Genomic DNA, 23047 nt, shown 5'->3' on the forward strand with positions numbered 1-23047 from the left:
ATAAATCAACAACAAAAGGTAACTCAATTCTGTAACTGTTTTATTAAAAAAATTTTTCTCGAAACTGTTTCAAAATCCAGAATCTCTCATGAGATCATTATCTCCTATGCCCCTTGAAAAAAGTTTCCAACTATTTTACAAACTAATATTAGAATGTCTCTGTAAAAAAAAAACAACACAAGAGAATATGCATGGCAGTGAACAGTTTTATTGCTTTAAGAAAGAAATGTATTTTTGATATCATTAATACAAAATTTATAATATTTATATTTATATAATTGTATATAAAAGCTATCTACAGTATATAACCTAAACACAAATTTAGAAGGATATAAAGCATTTTCAAATATAAAACTTTTGTGCTATTAAAGATATTTAACAAACTAGTTATTAATACATTTGCTGTGTGTATAATCATAAAAATAAACCGAAATATATTTAAAATCTTTATTAATCCAAATGAGAATTATAAAAATGTTTATGTAAATTTTGACATTCAAGTACAGAAACTGTTCGGGGGGGGGGGGCTTTCCACAAAGTATGACTTGAACCCTAGCTTTTAAGTAAACAGAGAAAGAAAGCTCAAGGCAAATGGGAGATGGGCACTGAAAAAAAGGAGAACAAAAAGGGTGGCAAAGACACAAAGATACAATGGCTAAGTAAATTTCTAGTCCAATACATGAAACTATTTTTAGGAAGGAAAAGCCTTAAAAGTGCTTAAAACAAAAAGGATGTCAATGTCACTAATTACTCTTACGTGCCATAAAACATTAGTTATCAAAATAACTTTTAAGAGTTGGCCATACTTCAACTATTGATATGCTACAGAATTACTATCACTACAGTGCCCTGTTCAAAGTTCCAATATTTATTAGTTATCTCTGTAATTTATCTTACACATGTACATAAATACCAAGAAAGTTTAAATATTTTTATTTACTATTTTAATCTTAAAGATGCAGGATTTTTGTCTTGCATCAGTTCTACGAACATAACAAAGGTAAATTAAATAGCAACTAAATATAAAGAACATTTGATACCATGACATCATGATCTGGAACAACTGAAGTTTTCTACCTCTTGCTCCATTTTCTAGATAAAGGGTACAAAGGAAAAATAGTAACTTTCAGGATGAAAAAAGTTGAAAAAACATGACTCTATTACTATTTTTTTTAAGTCAAACTCAAGAATATTATTAACTCATTTATATATCTGAGAGTGAAAACAGAAATTTAGTTTAGTATTTATGACTGTTACATAAAATTGATACCACCAATGGGACTTCATTATTTTAAATCCTCTTGAAATGAGTCTGAGATACGTTCATCTTATGTTAAGTTCAAGTAGTTATTATAATCAAGTCACTGGTGTATTTTTAGATATTAATATTTTGTAATTTGTAGGTACTAATATTATATACATATATACTATGTAGGTAACATAGTAACATAGTACTCTTAGTAGGTATATTAATTACTATGTATATTATATACTAGCAGGTACTAGTAATAAGATCTATTATTATACTGTTATCATCCATTATCTTAGTACTAATGCCCACTATACAGCAAGATTAAGTAAAGACACATGGGTCTTTCTTAAGTCTATCTTAAAAAGGAGCTCTTCATTAATACATACACAATATAGAGACTTTTTTATAGTCTGATACTATAGTTCCAATGTTTATTGAAGAAACACCAAACTTGATTTTTAGAAGTACAGAACTTAGCTGTATCTACAAATAATTCCTAGTCTTTATATTAAAAAATAGTCTTTAAAAATTCTTATAATCTTATTAACTTCTTATATAGATTAGTTTACCTGAATAAGTCTTGTTTTGTCATAGTCCATGCGATGCTGATAAATACACTGGCTGATTACTGCATATAAATTTTCCAACTGAAAAATATTGTATTCTTGACTTTTTTTAACAACAGTCTTCAAAAGATTCTAAAAGAAAACACGAGTGTTTACACATGTGAGAGATAAATTCTGTGAGATATTCTGTAGATTTTGGGAATTTTTAGCATATAAACCAGAGAGATGGCACACCTAATTATCTGATGAGACATGGTGACCTCTGATAATGGCTCTGATATTTCGCAGTAGTTAACCATCATTTTATGATCCTTATCTTTGCCCTGGGTAACTCTCAACCTAAAAACTATAGCTGAGGAGGTGGCCAATTTCAATTTTAGCCATAAATCTCTATAGACAAATTAAATATAATCTCAGAGTAGATTAATAAGGAGAAAAGCAACATTTTTTTTGCAGGGTATTTTATGGCACTGCAGGTACATTGTAATGTGGAAAAAAAAGAGATAGTACATAAAAAATGAACCACCTCACTACTTCAATTCTTTTTAAGATTTAGTTATCTATTTTAGAGAGAGAACACGAGTGAGGGAGGGGCAGAAGGAGAGGGAGAGAAAATCTTAAGCAGACTCCCCACTGAGCACAAAGCCTATGTGAAGCTTGACATGGAGCTTGATCTCACAACCCTGAGATCATGACCTGAGCCAAAACCAAGAGTAGGATACTTAACCAACTGTGCCATCCAGGTGCCCGTTCTTTTTCTTATAAAAGACTTTTCCATTTACTCAGTGTTTAATGATTGAAATGGACTTACTATATTTCTGTGACTCTTCAACCTGGTCCTATGGGGATATATGCCATTACCTCTCAGTTAACAACAACAAAAAAATGCCATTATGGTTGAGTAAATACCAACTAAAAATGGTCACTGGTAATGGTTAAAAAATAATGTATATGGGAACCTGGGTAGCTCAATCAGTTTAGTGTCCAACTCTTGGTTTTGGCTCAAGTCATGATCTCAAAGGTCCTGAGACTGAGCCCTATGCCACCAGGCTCCATGCTCAGTGAGGAGTCTGCTTGTGATCTCTCTCTCCCTCCCCACTATGTTTGCTCACTCTCTAAAACAAATAAATCAATCTTTAAAAAAAAAAACAAAACCTAATACATAGGATCAATAATGCAGACAAGTATGTTAAAAACCAGAATATCAACACATTAGTCATCTCCAAACACTGCTTTTATGAAAGTTATTCTATACCAAGTTTAACTTTTCATAAGAGATTATTTATTCCATGTCAAATTGACACAGTGTACTATCACAAGTCCATTTTTGGTGGGTTATGTTACTAATCTGCATAGCAAAAGTATTATGATTTCAATTCACATACTTTTATTTTTTATTTCTTTTTTATTTATTTATTCATTTATTTTTCAATTTACATACTTTTAATCGCTCATGGTCCACAACAAGTGAGGGCGTAGGCTGGGAAAGAATTGCTAAAGCCTTTTCAACACTGATCAGCTGCTGCTGCTCTACTTGGGAACGTCTAGCTCGAGTCATTCGCAGAATACACATTTCTAGAATGAAAAGTTAAATAACTATTATTTGGTTCACAGACATTACGATTAAAATAAACATTAGGCAGATTAAATAGCAGGACTAAAACAAACACCAACTCTGGCGTATTGGGTCTGCTGTAAGATTAAGATGCTGCTACTTCTACTCTTAAAAAAAGAGAAGTACTTCTTAAATGGAGTATTTCAAAAGATCCTCAACAGGATCCTTTGCACAGGATTACTTCAGCATGAGATTCATAGAATGAAAAAGCTGGAAGGGACCTCAGTAATCTAGGAGTTGCAAACTACCACTCATAGGCCCAATCTGCCCTACTGGTATACATGAAGTCTTATTAGAACACAATCATGCCCATTTTACATGTCTGTGTCAATGTGGCTTTTCTAACAGAGTTGAGTAGTTATGACAGAGATTGTACCACTAAATCTTTATTATCTGTCCCTTTACAGAAAAAGTTTGCCTATCTCTGATCTAGAATAATCCATGCTGGTAGATAAGAAAAATGAGGCCAAGAGTGGTGAAGAGACTCTTCTAAGGTCAATGTACCTAACTGTTGTAAGAGCCAAAGTAAGAACTGAAGTATGCTGATATGTAAACAAATATCTGTCCCCCATTAAATAGTGTCCTTTAAAAAAAAAGATAATGATAAAAAAAAGATAATGATAAAGGAAAAATAAAACAATTCTGAACCTAAAGAAAACATACTACATTATGTAGCCAGAGGATTAACATTTAAAATACCCATATTGGAAAGACTATATCCTAGTCCATTCTGTTATGATTTTTTTTTCATTCTGCTAGGATTATTCAAACACACTTGAACTCATTTTGAGGAAGTCCTTGAAAAAGATTTGCCTATAGTCTATAAGCCACTGAAAAAAACCAGTCTCATTAACACTGTCAATACTTGTTTTTGACCAAAACAAATTTTTAATTGTTACCCCTCTTTTTGCTTTATAAGACTAATGCTTGACTTTTCCAAAACCCAAACAAATCTACTGCTAAAGATCTAAAAAGATGCAGATAGAAGACAATTCTAAAAGACAAACTTTGGGAGAAGGATCATTAGAATGGATAGAAGGATCATAAATAATCTTGGACTTAACGTATAATAGAAACAGAGCAATGATCGGAGTAACATTTGTTCTATACCACTCAGCCAAAATTAGAGAATCGCTGATCTTGCTTAAAAAGAAGAGGGTATCCTGCCAGTTTTTGAAAACTGTATAGCCAAGCACTTTGCTACATGCTTTAAATGGATTATTTAAGTTTCAAAATATCTGATTACCTGACCACTATCTACCCCAATTTTGCAGAAGTTAGAAAATAGAGCATGATTCGTCAAGACCTTGCCCAAGGTCACAAGTTACTGAGTAGAGGACTAGCACTCAAATCCAGGCCTATTGATGCCACACTGTGCTTTTAACAACAGTGATTTATAAGCTCAATAGTTATTAAGATAATACTATTTTTCCTAATTAACACCTACATTCTGGAAGACAAGAAAAAGGAATAAACTGAGATAGTAATTAGTCATTTAAGAACTTTGAGTGAAACCTCTTTTTAAAGATTTGAGAGAGAAATGGGGGGGAGGGAGAATGAGCAGGAGGGGAATAGGGAGAGAATCCCAAGCAGACTCAGAGCTGAGTGAGGAACCTGATATAGGGCTCAATCTCACAACCCTATGATTGCCATCTAAGCCTAAACTAAGAGTCAGGATGCCCCAAAACATCTTTTAAAATTAAAATTAGTAAATTGCTTGAGACTTACCCTTTGCTTCATTTTCATTAGAAATATCTATTATCTGAGAACCAGAAGCATCTCCATTGCAAACAATTTTATCTTTCCTCACTTCTGTGCATGCTGTGGTCTTCTCAGATTCTTCAAGCTCATTCTCAATACCACAAATACTTGAATTCTTATTCCTCAATTCGATTCTGCTTTCAGAGGCATTTTGGTGTTTCTCATTTTCTTCCACTGAGGACTCTCCTGTGTTTCCAGTCTCATTGTGGTCTACACTTGTATCTTGATTTTCCTCTGTATCACTCTCAATTTTGTCATCTGTGGTATTCTGGCTCTCATCTTTCACCTGTGAAATCCTCCTTCGTTTTGTTATGGTGCCTAAGTACCACTTTGACTTTTTGCGGATTTTTCTCTTCAACTGAGCTTCAAAAAATTTAAGAAAACGATAAAAGGACATTTGACAATTTTCCAAGTAACTGGGGGGAAAATACCTCCTGAGATATAAGAGGGTAGAGTTTGAGAAACTGCTGTAGTTTTGTATGGCTGAACACAGAAACAAGGGTAGAAAGTACTGTGAGAAGGCAGAGTAGTAGGCAATAATGTGTCATTCTAAGGAGTTTGAATTTTATCTTGAATAATTTCAAGGAGGGCAATGATATGAATCATCCGATGACTCTAATTCAACAATCACTGTGGCAGGAATACAAGGAATGAACTGGAGGAAGGGTAAGGCTAAAAATGGCCTATACTTACTGAGTGCTTACCACATAGTGGGGACTCTTCTAAGCTCTTTACGTATGTACTGACTCCCTGAAATTTCACTTTCACCTGATCAGGTTTGCTATCATTATCAACATCCTTTTATAGATGAAGAAACTAAGCTATCCATAGATGAAACATTCTGCCTGGACCAGATACAGAATGACTACACTGTAATATTCTGTTTGGGAGATTCACTCATATGGCTGCTGCATGTGTTTAGTCATTCTCACTGTTGTTTAATAATCTATATTTTCCCAATCTGCTGTTGTGGGCATTTGGGTTGTTCCCAGTTTTGGGCTATTAAAATATTGGTTCTAAGAACATTCTTGTACATGTATTTCAGTGAACACAATGTATGCAGTCCTGCTGGATATATAGCTAGGGATGGACTGTTTGAGAGGAGACATTTTCCATGTTCTCAATTTCCACACACACACACACACACACACATTTGCTCAAAGCTGATTTGACCAAGAACACCTGCTAGTACAGGTTCCTTGCTCATTTGCTATTCTCATCCTCCCTTTTCTAATTGCCTCCTTCCATTTTTACAAAGAAGGGCTTACCCTACCTATCTTAAATCATTTACTCCAGGAGACAAACATGCAATACAATAAAGGAATGTTCCAATCCCAGCAAAACATACACAAATAGAGTTTTAAAAATTCTGTTTAAAAGCATCTGAGATCAGGGCAGCCCGGGTAGCTCAGCGGTTTAGCGCCGCCTTCAGCTCAGGGCCTGATCCTGGAGACCGGAATTGAGTCCCATGTCAGGCTCCCAGCATGGAGCCTGCTTCTCTCTCTGCCTGTGCCTCTCTCTCATGAATAAATAAATAAAATCTTAAAAGAAAAAAAAAAAAAGATCTGAGATCTAATTAAGGCACTGAGGAATTATGATACCAGACTCTGGGAAAACAAATGAATAAGAGTCTAAGGTGCTGAGGAGAGTCAGGACATTCGTGGGCTTAACAAAAACTGGAATTAAGAGCCTGCCAAGGAAAGGAGGCCTTGGGAAAACCCATGGGCTCCAAGTTAGTACCCCCTGGAGTTATACCCTAAGAATAAGAAGGAACAGGAAATAGACTAGAATTTATAGAAATGAAAATCAATTTCAAATGAGTTAATCTGCAATTAGATGAAGGTGAACTGGGACTGCAAGTGGTAGGTCATTATAAACCTGGGTTTAATTATATGGTCTCATTCATTTGGGGAATATAAGTAATAGTGAAAGGGAATAGAAGGGAAAGGAGAAGAAATGGGTAGGAAATATCAGAAAGGGAGACAAAACATGAAGACTCCTAACTCTGGGAAATGAACTAGGGGTGGTGGTAGGGGAGTAGGGCGGGGGGTGGGGGTGAATGGGTGATGGGCACTGAGGGGGGCACTTGACGGGATGAGCACTGGGTGTTATTCTGTATGTTGGCAAATTGAACACCAATAAAAAATAAATTTATTATTAAAAAAATAAAATAAAATAATAAATAAAAATACACCTGGGTTTACTTTAAGAATGCAGAGTTGCCTTAATATTTATTAACAATATCAAGGTAATTTACCACATCAACACAGAGAAAACGAAGGAGAAAGTGAATGGCATCAGCAGAAAGTGAAGGCTAGTTTCCTAAGTGAAAATTACCCAAGTGCACTTACCAGGAGTACTGCAAGCCACAGGAGTACTAGGTGTCTTGAGTTTTTCATTCTGCTCTGGATCTGATCTTTTTTCACCAGCAGAGGTGGAATTTTGCTTTGGCATCACATGATAGTAAGATGGGGCATATTTGGAGGAGCTACAACCTTATAAATAGACATGGAATATCAAGTCAAATGTCCGGATTTCAAAATTACATGAAGGGTTAATTAAAAGGAATAAGTAATACATGACATCAGAACATCAGAAACATCATCAGAAACATCTTTTTCTGATGCCAAATCATTTTCCTACCTCTCTTCTTTCTAGATTCCTGAATTTCTTCACAAAGCTGCTCAAAGTCTTCATCAAGTTCTTCTTTAATTATTGCATAGGCAGTATCTCTTAAAGCACAGGCTCTATGCCTAATGAGACGATCTGAGAAATGAATAAAGAATTCAATTTAAAAATATCTCCTTTTAATAATTTACCAAAAATAAACTCAACATGTTACGCTAAGATTGTAGTCATTAAAATTCCTTTTTTACTTTTACCATGAAGAGTAAATGTTACTGGAATTGTATTGTTCTGTTTTTGCTATTAATTGTTCTGGATGTTATTGGATGTTCTGGACATCCAATTCAGTATGGCAGACTAAACCCAAATAATTTTACTACTCTGTCCTAGATCTAGCTCCCCTTGACATATCAGAAAAAATAAAAATAAAAAAATCAATCAACAGCAGGACTATACAACAACATGACAACAACAAAGACAGCAAGGAAGGCTACTAATATCATTAGTGAGCCAGAGATGTTAAAGAATTTTAGAAGAGAAGTTGGTACTGCATTGACAGAGAAACTAAACAAATAGCAACCTTACACAGGAAAACACTAGAAAAGCTCGTCTACTCAGAATCCAAGCACCATAAGCTGGAATATGCTTTGAGGTAGAGAGCAAGTAATAAGCAAATGTAAAATTGTTTGAACAACCAGATCAGTTCTACTCAGAATCCAAGCACCATAAGCTGGAATATGCTTTGAGGTAGAGAGCAAGTAATAAGCAAATGTAAAATTGTTTGAACAACCAGATCAGTTCCCTCACAGGGTGGTAGGCTGCAATATTCATGCCTAGGTTAGAGTTGGCAACAATAGTTATAATATCAGGATTCTTCAGGGGATTTCTAACATGGCATTTGGGCCTGAAGAAAAGCAGAGGCAAAAGTTTAAGCACTGGTTCCCTGAGTAGGGTAGCATCACGTAACCTGGAAACTTGTCAGAAATCTAAATTCTCAGGTCCCAACCTACATCTACAGAATCTGAAACCACGGAGATGGGGCCTTGCAAGCTCCATCTTAATAATCCTTTTAGGAGATGCTGATTGCCTGCTAAAGGCATACCACTGGTCTAAAGTAATTTTAGATAGTCACAATGGACAGAAGAAGACGTAGCAGCAGCATGAGTGCAAGGATACAGAAAAAGTCCTCAGGTTCCAGGGTAATGCTTCACTCTACAATTAAGGAGTGTTCTCAGGTTGGTAGCCTGTTCCCAGTGCTTACCTACAGATGTGAACTACAGGGAAAAGCCTTGGGGAGGTGAGGGCAGAGGCCTGGGAGAGGAAGAACAGTGAGCTTTTCAACTGTTGAAGAACTCTCAGTAGGTCTCTATGCTAATCAGTCTAATTTATAAACACTACCAAGAAAAGAGAAAACCAATGTATTGGGGGAGAGAGGTAACACAGCAAACAGGACTATTAAAAAAAAAATTATCCACTGAAAGTTAAGGACACTATCCACAAAACAAAAATAGGAAGCTAGGAAAAAGAAGTGCCTAAGAAAGAATATTTCTGGATATGAGTAAAGATTATATCAAATATGTAGAAAGTTGATTATTACATATATGAAGTTAAAAAAAATCCCTTACTTTTAATTTACTTATAGATTGTGTAGGTGAAGACAGAATGGGTGTATGTCTAGAAAAGGTCTAAAAAGATATCTCCAAACTTAACAGTGTCCACCTTTGGAGAGAGGAAATGAGGGACTTAATTTTTATTTAAGTGTAGTTGACTTACAATATTGTATTAGTTTCAAGTGTACAACATAATGATTTGACATTTATATATTATGAAGTGATCATCATAACAAACCTAGGGGGCTTAGTTTTGCTATTATTAGCAAGTTGGAGTGTCTCAGTCATTTAAATGTCCAACTCTTGGTTTTGGTTTGGGTCATGATATCAAGGTCCTGGGACAGAGCCCCATGTACGGCTCCACGCTCCACACAGAGTCTACTTGAGACTTTGTCTCCCTCTCATTCTGCCCTTCTCCCAGGTTGCTCTAAAATAAGGAAGTCTAAAAAATATATTATGAGCAAATATTATATATTACTTTTGTAATAAAAATAATAATGGTCCTAACTAAGAAAATTCTTTCAGATCTTTCTTACTACAGAATGTTTCTTTACTACTTGGAGAAAGAGCACTGATAAAGAAGCTAAGTTGTTATGCAATTCTGTGTCTTGTTAGCAGATACACCATGAAACTCTTAATTAATAGAGGTATTTTGGAGACAAAGAAACCCACATTCAAATTCTGCCTCTACCACTTCCTGGGTGTATGACCGTGAATAAGTTTTTTAACCTAACTTCATTTTCCTTAACTGTAAAGTGAGAGTAATGCTCTATTAAGTGGCACTGTGAAGGTAAAATGTTTATATCATCTGGTATGAAGTCAACCCTCACTAAAATGTTCGCAGCCCCTGTTCCACCCCCTGGGGGAAAAAAACCCACTAATGCTCACCTCCAGGATCTCTATCTGGATTGTATTCTAAAGCATTACTACAGATTAGATCAATATCACTCAAATAGTCTTTCACAGTCAGATACTTGTGGAGATCAATTTTACTGATTACAGATGAAAGGTCCATTGGTTGCTTTATCACAGTGACATAATCAGGAACCTAAAATTCAAGCAAATGACCAAATCACTAAATTAACTGTGAACATCAAAAACATTTGAGTCCAGTTGCTCTGCCAGGCAATATGGGGAGGGGGGGGGAGGAGAATAAATATATAAGAAATGATGTATTAATGTATTAATATGAAACCTTTGACTCTATTTAAAGCTGGCTTTGTTTTGTATTTACTCTTGTTCTTGGGCACCTGTCTCCAGTAATATCTTATACCTCTTCCCTTATCCAAATGTCATTCATCTTTCAATGTCAACTTAAGACTTCACTCTCAAGCTCACTCTAAACCCTGTAGATCACAATAATATTATGTAGCATTAAGTCACTCTTAAATCACATCTAGAATGTTTGGGTTGGGCAGATAAAGTTAACAGGCTACTCTCTGGAGAAAAGGAAAATGCATTACATAGCTCCATGTGCTTAGGACACTACTCGGTATATTCTATACAAAGAAAATAAGCTCAGAGTGTAGACAAGGAACCACATAAACTACCCAAATATTCCCTAGTTCATTACAGTTTAGAGCACATTTGATCCAAAGATTAAATCAATACCTCATCAGGGTCAACAGGTTTAGTAAATACTCTGAATCGCTTGTCAATAGCAAGCCTATGTGTAACATTTCTCAAGAAAATCCTCAGTTCTCTAAATGTGTCTTCTTCTTGTTCTTCTAGTCGTTTCACTTCTTCTGGTGTCAGTGGTCTTGGCTCAGGTGGTGGTGCTACAGGGAGTACCTCCAAGGCCTGCAAAACTTCACATGAATAGAAGATACTAGTTACTACTCTTCTATCACATCAAGGATAACAAATGATTCAGTGAACATAGTGGCCAGGCTTTCAACTGTTATCCTCCTTATATTCCTGGCAATCAGAGGATTTGAAATACTCAAGTGCTACCATAATCTCTAACCTTACCTCCCCCTCTAGCAATAATTGTAATTTGTAACATTAGTTCCTACATCATTCCCTCTGTTCCATTTTAAGATCATTTGAGAGGTTATCAAAACTTTCAAAATGTATTCTTTCCAATATAAGAATATTCTATTAAAAAAAGCTTTTAATAGTTAATTTTTGAACTAATAACAAATTGTGGTAGGTTTCAAATGTAGTAAGTTTAATTTTGTTTAAACAGAGATGCACTGAGTACTCAGGACAAGAAAAAGAAGTATGAAAGTGCTGCTACAATAAACTGGCAATCTATTAAGGGAATAAGAGACAATTATTACATCATTGTAATGTCATATTAGTAGTATGAAAAAAGTACAGTGGAAGGAGGAAAAAAGGAGTCATAGTAGAAGGGACAACTGGTTCCTTAGGCAGAGACAGGCAATGAGGATAGAAGCATTGCTGACAGGGAGCAAGCATGAATGAGATTATGAAAAGACCGGAATATGCTGCAAGTAGTGTAATGACAGAATGTTTTGCAAGGAAAGAGATGAGGGAAAAAGAGAACAAAAGTGCCAAAAATGGGTTTGGTAAGACAGACTGGGGCTTTTTTTTTTTTTTTTAAGATTTATTTATTCATTCATTCAGAGAGAGCGAGAGAGAGGCAGAGGGAGAAGCAGGCTCCATGCAGGAAGCCCGATGTGGGACTCGATCTTGGGTCTCCAGGATCACACCCCAGGCTGCAGGCGGCGCTAAACCGCTGCGCCACCAGGGCTGCCCCAGACTAGGGCTTTATTATGAATTCCAGCTGAAATTCTATAGACTAGGATTACACTAGGAAAGGTCTTGTATGCTTTAAGATCTTTTTTTTTTTTTTTTTTTTTTTAAGATTTCAATTATTCATTCATTCATTCATGAGAGACACAGAGGGAGGCAGACATAGGAAGAGAGAGAAGCAGCCACCTTGGTATCTGGTATGCTTTACGATCTTTGGTCTATTTTAATGGGAAGCATAGAGACTTGTAATCTGTAGAGATATCAACCTAATGATCGAGGTTTTTGAGTTTGTGTTATTAGAAGACAATAATGCCATTAATATTTTATTCCCACCTTCTTGAAATTAGTATATGTTAAACTTTGATGGAGAAACTAACCTGCTTTCTTTTTTGATACAGGAGGCTTAGCAGCTTGCTTCAGAATTAAATCTTCAAAAAATTTTGTTCGTTCTTCTTTACCAGGTAACTGGACATTAAAAATTTCTCCATAATCACGGATAAATAATTCTTGCACCTTAAAAAAGAAAATACATGAATTATATATGTGTATAAACAATACTATGGGGATGCCTGGGTGGCTCAGCGGTTGAGTGTCTGCCTTTGGCCCAGGGTGTGATCCCAGGATCCAGGATTGAGTCCCACATCAGGCTCCTTGCAGGGAGCCTGCTTCTCCCTCAGCCTGTGTTTCTGCCTCTCTCTCTCGCTGTGCCTCTCATGAATAAATGAATAAAAATCTTAAAAAAACAAAACAAACCAATACTACATATGTATCATTCAGTGCAACAGGTTATTATACACAAATTTTTAATGCCCTTAACTGTGTGTAATAAAGAGATATTTTTAAGACACAGATCTTTAATGTATGCTGGAGTTACATATAAATCATTATACAAAAGATTAGGAACTAAAAAATATGGGACCTTCTTTAAAACTCAAGACTCCAAAGTATTCATGTGGTAACTAATATGGCATTATTTGATTTCAAGGGTTTTGAGATCTATTAATGAACGAATGAATGAATTCACTTTCACAACCCTAAGTGAGGCAGGATAAGAATTTAAAGGCTAAGGGGTGCCTGGCTGGCTCAGTTGGTAAAGCATGCAAGTCTTGATCTTGAGGTTGTGAGTTTGAGCCCCACCTTGGGTGTAGAGATTACTTAAAAATGAAATTTTTAAGGGCACCCGGGGGGTTCTGTGGTTGAGTGCCTTGACTTATGCTCAGGGCATAATCCCAGCATCCTGGGATCGAGTCCCACACTAGGCTCACTGTAGGGAGCCTGCTTTTCCTCTGCCTATGTCTCTGCCTCTCTCTCTCTGCGTCTCTCAGTAATAAATAAAATCCCCCCCCCCAAAAAAAAGAAAGAATAAAAGGAAATAGAAAGAAAGAAAGAAGGAAGGAAGGAAGGAAGGAAGGAGAAGAAGGACGGAAGGAAGAGGAAGAAGGAAGGCGGAAGAAGGAATGTAAGGAATGAAAGAAGAACATAAAGAAAGAAAGAAAAAGCAAGACCAAGACAACCTCAAGAGAAATCCAGACAAAGTCACGCCCCGACCCTCAGAAAGAAAGAAAAAAGAATAAAAGGAAATAGTAAGTGCTGGTGAGAATATAGAGAAATTAGAACCTTTGTGCTGGTAGGAATGTTAAAATGGTGTAGCCACTGTGGAAAACAGAATTACCATGTAATCCAGTATACATATCTGAAGAGCAAGAAAAAAAAAACACAACAAAAAACCCACTCAAATACAACTTGTATGCATAGTAGGCAAGAGGTAGAAATCATCCAAATGTTTATCACTAGACGAATGGATAAAACTGTGATATATATATATATATATATATATACACATATATATATATTATATATATGAATAAAATGGAGTATTATTCAACCTTAAAAAGGAGTGAAATTCTAATGCATGCTACAATACTGATGAACTCTGAAAACATGCTAAGTGAAATAACCCAGTCACAAAAGGACAAATACCATAGGATTCCACTTTTACAAGGTATGTAGAATAGGTAAATTCACAGAAAGAAATTTATTACAACAGAGGTTACTAGGGGTTAGGAAAAGGAGGGAATAGGGGAGTAACTGTTTAATGGGTATAGGGTTTCTGTTTGGGATGATGAAGTAGTTCTGGGAATGGTGCACAACATTGTGAATATACTCAATGCAATGTACTTGAGGTCACTGAATTGTACACTTAAAAATGGTTAAAATGGTAAATTTGTTATGCATATTTCACTACCAAAAGAAGGGCAAAGGAGATCCCAAAAGGACGTTTCTAAGCAACCTCTTGACCTTTTCCAGTATTTTTCTTTAAAGATTTTTTTGAGAGAGAGAGAGAGAGTCAGCACAAGTGGGGGTAGGGGAGAGAGAGGAGAAGCAGACTCCCTGCTAAGCAGAGAGCCCAATGTAGGGCCAATTCCAGGACCCTGAAATCATGACCTGAGCTGAACGCAACACTTAACTGACCAATCCACCCAGGCACTCTTGTTTTTCCAGTATTATTATTAGAGAATAATCATGTTTATTCCTTGGTGATGCTTATGTATTTTATTTTGGGTTATCTTTGACATACAGAAGTTTACATTCATAGATTTAAATAACCTGATTTATAGGGTCTTCCACGTTTCCATATATGAAAATGTTCCAAGTATGTTATATGAAGCTTTTCCTATTGTCTCAACATCATTTAAGAAATGTCTCTATTTTTGCTAATTCATTTACCAAATTATTATGTAAACAAGCATCTAATGGATTTTATTACATCAATTTCCCAATGCTGGCCCAAATCCTACAGTTTTAATTTCTAATTTTTAATATGCAGGGACCCTGAGATCATGACCCGAGCCAAAGGCAGGTTAACAAACTGAGCCACCCAGGCACCCCTTGTTACAAGTATTAACAGACATATCTAAGTTTCCTTTCCTAGCAAACTCTAAGGTTAATCAATTTCTATGTATCAGGCAAAAATCTGAATGTGCTTTTACTTCTTTAGTCTCCTTTGCTATGTCCTATGTCCTTCCTGCCATTATCAAGTTCAGACCAACAGACCAACTCAGTTTCACATTCCTTAAAAAATTTTTCTATCACAATTTTGTGACAGTAAGTTTGCTTTCTTTGTTCACTGCTTTTTTTATGCAACTTCTACAAATAAAAATCTCAGAGAGGGATCCCTGGGTGGCTTAGCGGTTTGGTGCCTGCCTTTGGCCCAGGGCGTGATCCTGGAGTTCCAGGATCGAGTCCCACGTCGGGCTCCCTGCATGGAGCCTGCTTCTCCCTCTGCCTGTGTCTCTGCCTCTCTGTCTCTCTCATGAATAAATAAATTAAAAATCTTTAAAAAAAAAATCTCAGAGAAATAATCCTTTAATAATTCAGTCAAGGGTTTATGAGTAAAAGTTTCTTAGGAATTGCATATTCAAAAATGTCATTGGGGCTCCTGGGTGGCTCAGTCGGTTAAGCATCTGACTCTTGATTTCGGCTTAGGTCATGATCTCAGGGTTGTGACACTGAGCCCTACATCTGGCTCTGTGCCAGATATAGAGCCTGCTTAGAATTCTCTCAAAAAAAAAAAAAAAAAACAAAACAGAAAATATTTGTTTTGTTCTTTCACTCAAATGCTACTTTGTTGGGAAGGAAATTATAAGTCTAAAGTTATTTTCCTTCAAAACTTTGGAAATATTGCTTAGTTGTCTCCTTAGTAGCTAGTGTTCACAATGAAAAGGTAGAAGCAATTTGACTTTCAGTCCTTCCTAGTAATATTTTTTCTCTCGGTTGATTTTTAAAATTCTCCTCTGTACTTCTGAAATTCTAATTTATCTAGATGTGGACCTTTTTATATCCATTAGTTAGAACACAGGAACCCTTACATCTGGACTTAAGGTATTCTTTAACTCTACAAACTGTTTTACTATGTGAATATTTTCTAATTTTCTCCTCCCATAAGGCCCACTAAATAGGTGTTAGACCTGCATTAAATTCTATTTTAGCTTTTTCTCTTCTTTTTCAAATCTCTGTCCTTTTGTACCATATACTGTAAGAATTCCTGATCTCATGTTTCATCTCACTAATTCAGTCTTTATCTGTGCCTGTTCCTTTTCAAAAGCCTCATGGACTTTTTATTTGGGGGGAGGGGGGAGTTATTTCATTTATAGTATCTCCAATTGGTTCTTTTTTACAACAAACAGTCTGTTAAGTGATGCATGGATATGATTATTCATTGAGCTGTCCTTCTCAAATGCTTATTTATAAGCTCATCTTTGCCTTTGAATTCTGCCCATAGATGCTTTTTCTGTTTATTTTAGCTTCTACATCCAGTGATTATGAAGAAGCTAGCCTATACTAGAAATAGAATGTGCCTGTAATTTTCTTTCTGGACAACAGGGTCTCCCCATTCCTCCTGATATTGGCAGCCATAGATAGTGACTGCTGACACAGTAGTCTTTGGGCCCATCCTCACTGCTCTAGCTAAGGATGAACAACTCTGCTAATTACTGCTTGGCACGGTCAAAAGTGAAGAAAGCCAATTAACTTAAAGTTGTCCAAGAGCTCTTTCAATTCCTTTCTAGCATTGACTCAGAGCTAGAAACTACTGCCATCTTTCAATACAGTCCTCTCATGCACATGCTTTGAACTGTGGTTACCCTCATCAGTCTAATCCCTAATCCCCACTGCTTTGTCTTTCAAGGACTCATGAAAGTTTCTAATCTATTCATAACATTCTTTCTCACTTTCCCCATACTGCTGAATTGTTAAGTGCTCATACATATAGGTACTCTGACTGCAATTCTGATATGGACAGACTTTAATGCAGCTAAAAATGGTACACACAGTGTTCTCATTTATTATATAGAACATGCTACATTGACAGTATCACAGAACCACTAAAAGGCTCAAAGTGGACTTGCTTATTTATATGTATATAAATTAGATTATTCATTTTTAAAAAATAAACAACTCCCAGTCCGGTACCCATTCCTCCCTACCATGCAGTGCAGTACTGGGATACTTCACCCAATTTATGTTTAGGAAATACTACCCTAAGAAAATAGAGTAGCTATTCTTTAAAAAAAGATCTTTGAGTGCAGAATTCCCATATTCTTGATAAAGTGATCTTAGATTAAAAGGACTTGTTTTTCAATCTTCCTACATCCATAGAAAGAATACTCAGCTGGGGGTGCCTGGGTGGCTCAGTCAGTTTAAGTGTCTGACTGTTGATTTCTGCTCATCATGATCTCGGGGTGTGAGACTTGAGTCCTGTGTATCAAGCTCCACGGTGGGTATGGAGCCTTCTGGAGATTTTCTCTTTCCCTTCTTGTCTGCCCTGGTCTCAAACAAACAAACAACCAAAAAGAAACTCCCACAACTCAGCTAGTTTGTCTTGTTATCAAGAGTATAAACTTACTTTGTTTCAAATTTCAAAATGATTAACAAAGTTTTAACTGACAGTGAGTACAATAAGCCAATGGTATAACATGGCTACTAAATAGTAGTTCTTTACTCTGTTAACCAGAACAATGCTAGAGTACTTAATTTATTCTGAGTACAGCTTTTCAAGAGGAATATAAAGACATTCAGGAGAGTGACTAGAATTCTGAAGAAAAACATGTGTTGTGTAGCAGAGCCTGCTATTATCAAGCCCATATCCTCTTCTTGGGGCACACTGTTTGTCATACTTTCTAGTCTCCCTTGCTGTTGGTACAGTCATGAGAGGAAATGATATAGATCTTTCAGATCAGGCACATGAATGGGCTACGCTTTCCAGTGAGGTACAGTGAAAGCAAACTGGAAAGCCATGTGATGAAAATGAGAAACGTCTCTCAGCCCAATGTCTGGAACGACTATACGGGGGAGGACAGACCTGAATGTAGTCATCTGAGTAGTACAGTTAAGCAATCGAGAAATAAACTTGTTGTATTAATAACTCTAAGAAGGGATCCCTGGGTGGCGCAGCGGTTTGGCGCCTGCCTTTGGCCCGGGGTGCGATCCTTGAGACCCGGGATCGAATCCCACATTGGGCTCCTGGTGCATGGAGCCTGCTTCTCCCTTTGCCTGTGTCTCTGCCTCTCTCTCTCTCTCTCTGTGACTATCATAAATAAATAAAAAATAAAAAAAAATAACTCTAAGGAATATACCATATCACAGAAGCAATGTTTAATGTGAAGCATGGGTCAGAGTGGGGAGATACAAATAAATATAACAGAGTATTCAAATATCAAAGAGTTGTCATGACGAAAACAGATTCAACAGGTTCTATATAGTACCTACAAAACAGAGACTAAGAATAAATAGATTTTTTAGGAGTCAGAGCTAACAAACTGAATAGTGAAGAAAGTGTCTCAACAAAGGTGGGATATCCACATAAAGGAGCCAATATGGAAGAGTCCAGAACCAGATTAACTAATCAGAGGTCTTTGACTCCATAACATGTAACACATACTTGACGTTTATTTCCCAGCGTTTTCAACTTTTAGTTGAATAATTCACAATCAACCATTAAAATAGAGCCAGCAGGGACATCATTTTGTCCTCTTGATGACTTATCTCATGTCCTTAATTCTGCTCTTCACTCACTCTGCTCTAGCCACCCTGGTTTCACTATTTTTCCCAAACACCAAACACACTTTTGCTTCCAGGTCTTTGCACTTGCTTTTCTTCTGCCAGGAACCTTTGTCCCTCAGATGCCCAAATGGTTTACTCACTGTCTTAGCTTTTTCAGGTCTTTCCTCAAAAGTCACCTTCTTAGTGAGGCCTTACCTAAGACTATTAACATTGTGACCCTATCACACTCTACTGGCATTGTCTAGCTAGAATTTTCTCTATAGCGATAGGTATTATATATTTTATTTATTTTTCTCTCCCCCTCAATTATAATGTAAGCTCTAGGAAGAGAAATTTTTGTCTCTATCTTTCAATGCTATATGCCCAGTATCTAAGAACTATGCTTGACAAAGAATAAGTACTCCATAAATATTTCTTTAATATTAGAACTAAAAAAAAATATTTGAACTTATTTTCCTACTCACATTCTAAAAAATGCAAACCAATTATGTCAAAAAGTATGGAAAAACTTAGTAAATAAAAACAAAATATATAGAAGCCTACAATATGATTATGTACTCTGAGAATTGAAAAGGTGGGAGGAAAAAGTCTTGCTTCATGTACTTTATATTCTCTAAGGGAGATAGAGTCAAACAAATATTTAATGGCAGAGAGTGATAAAAACAACAGAGTAAGGGAAAAGAGAGTGATGGGCAGAGGAGCTAGTCAGTATAATTGAGAAACTGATCAGGGAAGGCCTCTCCAAGGTGACATCTGGGTAGAGACCTGAGAAAAATAAAGGTTTGTGCCAGGCAATTAAGCATGAACTTGTGTCACTGGTAGTTGTCTAAACAGGCACAAACCTGAAAGTAATTTAGTGACATCAAAAATATTATATGTGTATACTCTTTGATTAAGCCATAGTTATTCCACTTTTAGGAACGGATGCCAGAAAAATCCACACAGTAATGCTTATACAAAATAAAACCCAAGGATGCTCACTGTAACAGTTCAACAGAAAAAAACTAAAAAACCACCAAAATACCTATAAGCAAGAATCTGGATAAATTCTGGTACATAAAGACAGTGGAAAAATCATGCTGCTTTTAAAAGGAATGAGATTGTGTACTGAAACACATTATACACACACACACGCACACATATATATTCTGCAAATTGCAGAATAGTATTCAACATATAACCCCTATTTTTTTTTTTTTATGATAGTCACAGAGAGAGAGAGAGAGAGAGAGAGAGAGAGAGAGAGGCAGAGACACAGGCAGAGGGAGAAGCAGGCTCCATGCACCGGGAGCCCGACGTGGGATTCGATCCCGGGTCTCTAGGATCGCGCCCTGGGCCAAAGGCAGGCGCTAAACCACTGCGCCACCCAGGGATCCCTAACCCCTATTTTTGTAAGAGAAAAATATTTATAATGTAGCCCTACTATACACATATGTATACATCATCCTGTCCAACAAACAAGTCTATACACTACATAGTTAACACAGTATTTCTGGTAAGAAAACTCTTCCATATCCTTTTATTCATCTCTGTAGCACTTGAAATTTCTACAATTCTTTTTTTTTTTTTTTTACAGTCTAAATAAGATTTCTCATCTTTTATTTTTTAAGATTTTATTTATTCATGAGACATACAGAGAGAGAGAGAGGCAGAGACACAGGCAGAGGGAGAAGCAGGCTCCATGCAGGGAGCCCAATGTGGGACTTGATCCCAGGACCCCAGGATCATGTCCTGAGTGTGAAGGCAGATGCTCAACCACTTGAGCCACCGAGGTGCCCCTACAATAAATTCTTAATAAGTCTCTTTTTAAAGTATAGTGATTTTCTTCCCCCTCAAATTACCTCTTCTGGCAGAGCAGAATGGGGTTTGTCAGAAGTTGCAAGTAATAAAACTGGAGCAAATGAAGGAATATTCTGTAACAACGTAGTAAATGTGGCTTTGAGTGTTGGTCCAACTATTTCCCACCACAAGTGGATATGAGGAACATAGACTATACTTGGTGCTGTTCTCTTAGCTTCACGAATCATCTAGTAGAGAGGGAAAAATAAATTATACTCAGTTGAAGAGTCATTAAATTAATTATGCTTGATTAGTCTGGAACTTCCTGGAATTATCATATAAAACCCTCAAGTTTTTAAAATGCTTTCCCCCAGTCTCATGAGCTTATTTTTAAATGTTTTATAAAAGTCTCATTTTTAGGAAAACATGGTTGCTTCAAGCAATTAGAAAGAAAACACCTTAATAGATCTAGAAGATTTGTGTTAAATATAAAAATATAAAACTTTTACATGTGAAAACTTTTAACATGAAAATAGCAAAAACAGAAGCAGCAGAATGAGTACATACCATGTAGCAGTCACTGTTTTAAGAACTTTATTCACTTAATTCTCAAAACAGCCACGTAAGGTTAGTACTATATTACCTCTATTTTGCACATGGGGAAAACATGGCAGAGATCTAACAACTTCCCTAAGGTCAAACAGATATTAATGGTGGAAATGTGATTTTAAACCCATACTCTTTAATGACTAGCAATTACATATAGTTCTGTGTCCTAAGCCTGGAGGTAGGAATCGGAACAATAAGAAAACACAGCTCAAAAAGCATAAGGCAATTCTAGATTATGTCTCTGAAGCCGATACTCTTACAGCTTATTTGGGCAACAATGAATTACCTGGGCACATGTTTCTTCAGGAGATGTAGCACTGACTCCAAAAAGAACAGGAATGTCTAATGTATACACTGCAAATTTTTCCAAAGCATGGATGACAGCTGGTGCCAAATGAGAACCTTGCCCAAAGCCTGGTTCTCCTACTATCAATATTCTTGGTCGAAAGGACATAGGCTGATAACATGCATTTCTGAAAGAAATTTAGCTTATTTTAGAAAAAAGCAAAAATTTAAAATTTCCTTCCAAGTAATAAATTTTTAACTCTCTTAAGGCAAAAATTTTGACTGCACAGCTGGTCAATCCATAACAGCATGGTTCACATGGTTTTTGGAAAATATCAGCCTCCACAGATTTTAGGAATAGTTTATACAGTGAAATTTCTACTACAGTGACAACTGTCATGATAAAAATACTTGATATTTTAACTTAGAAAAAGATCAGTTAGCATCTTTTATCTTTACAAGCACCATCTTTTAGTTTCAGGGAATTTACACACCAAAAAATTATATATATTCATTTGCAGGGGAAATATACCTATTCAAATGAAGAAAATTATATTTTTCTTTCGACTTATTAAAGGATTTTTGAGAAATCCCATTTTCATAAACGGATGGAACATCATCATCACTGTATGCCAAATCACTTTCTAGCAGAGGACATGAAATATCTATAAAACAAAAAGATCGCACATTAGTAACTTTTCTGGATTGCAAAGCAAATGTTTACAAAATGCTTTAATTAGCAAATCAATGAACATGTATGAAATGTACAATAAAATTGTTTAAGAATCACAAGTATTTGTGTAGATACGAACAATATAAAAATGCCATTTCAAACTTAAATTAATTTTAATTGAGGGCAATCTCTGAAGTAAATTTCCTTCAAAAATTCAGGCAAAGTATGACTAAATTGCTTCCAAGAGGCTCTTATTATTCTTTTTTAGCAGATTTACTTATTTATTTTGAGAAAGAAAGAGCATGTATGTAGACAAGTAAGGGGTATGGGCAGAGGAAGAGGAAAAGAGAAACTTGAGCAGACTCCAGGCTGAGTGTATAGAGCCTGACACAGGGCTTGATCTCATGACTGCAAGATCATGACCAAGCTGCAACCAAGAGTCACATGCTCAAATGATGACCACCCAGATGCCCTGAAGAGGATCTTTTCTAAAGAAACGTTTCTGGGATTTATAAAACATTTAGCTTTACTTATTATGAAAACTAACCTTAAATGGCCAATCAAATTTCATACCTGAGTCTAATGCTTTATTTGTTCTGATTTCTGCATGTGGGAATACTCTCTGCAGGGCTTCTAAGATCTTGTGAACAGTGCTTTGCAGGAGTGGTTTCACAACAGTAGACAATGCCTGCCCAGGTGATGTCACAGCTCTCTGGGCAGCTGGTATCATCTTTTGCATAGCTACCTCAAAATCCTTAGCTGAGATGTTAATTGAAGAGAGATCCAACTGTAGTTTCTCACTTGTAGTATAGATTTGTGGGTAGCGTCGACGCAGAGCACATAAAGCAGCCTCAGAGCATATCGACTTAATATCTGCACCACAGTATCCTATCCAAGGCAACCAAAAAATTTTTTAAATGAGTATCTTTATCCTATTAATTAGCATGATCATGGTTAAAAGAAAATTAAAACTCAACCCAGCAATATAGTAGG

At 36.2% G+C, this 23047-nt stretch overlaps 1 protein-coding gene across 2 annotated transcripts in view; it reads right to left on the reverse strand.

Annotated features, from left to right (window-relative positions):
* Window positions 1-433: 433 nt before the first annotated feature.
* Window positions 434-23047, reverse strand: part of ATAD2 (ATPase family AAA domain containing 2) — a 74515-nt gene continuing 51901 nt past the window's right edge. For both annotated transcript variants that reach the window (XM_038555442.1, XM_038555441.1), the window contains exons 16-28: window positions 22628-22942; window positions 21914-22046; window positions 21383-21569; window positions 20550-20735; window positions 12525-12660; window positions 11041-11237; window positions 10318-10477; window positions 7838-7960; window positions 7546-7689; window positions 5162-5557; window positions 3260-3393; window positions 1822-1950; window positions 434-1092 (exon numbers count right to left, since the gene is read on the reverse strand). In XM_038555442.1, coding sequence (XP_038411370.1) covers window positions 1048-1092; window positions 1822-1950; window positions 3260-3393; window positions 5162-5557; window positions 7546-7689; window positions 7838-7960; window positions 10318-10477; window positions 11041-11237; window positions 12525-12660; window positions 20550-20735; window positions 21383-21569; window positions 21914-22046; window positions 22628-22942 — 2285 coding nt within the window. In that variant the 3' untranslated portion in view covers window positions 434-1047. The remainder of the gene's footprint in view (window positions 1093-1821; window positions 1951-3259; window positions 3394-5161; window positions 5558-7545; window positions 7690-7837; window positions 7961-10317; window positions 10478-11040; window positions 11238-12524; window positions 12661-20549; window positions 20736-21382; window positions 21570-21913; window positions 22047-22627; window positions 22943-23047) is intronic.

This window comes from Canis lupus, chromosome 13, assembly GCF_011100685.1.
Source record: "Canis lupus familiaris isolate Mischka breed German Shepherd chromosome 13, alternate assembly UU_Cfam_GSD_1.0, whole genome shotgun sequence".
Lineage (NCBI taxonomy): Eukaryota > Metazoa > Chordata > Mammalia > Carnivora > Canidae > Canis > Canis lupus.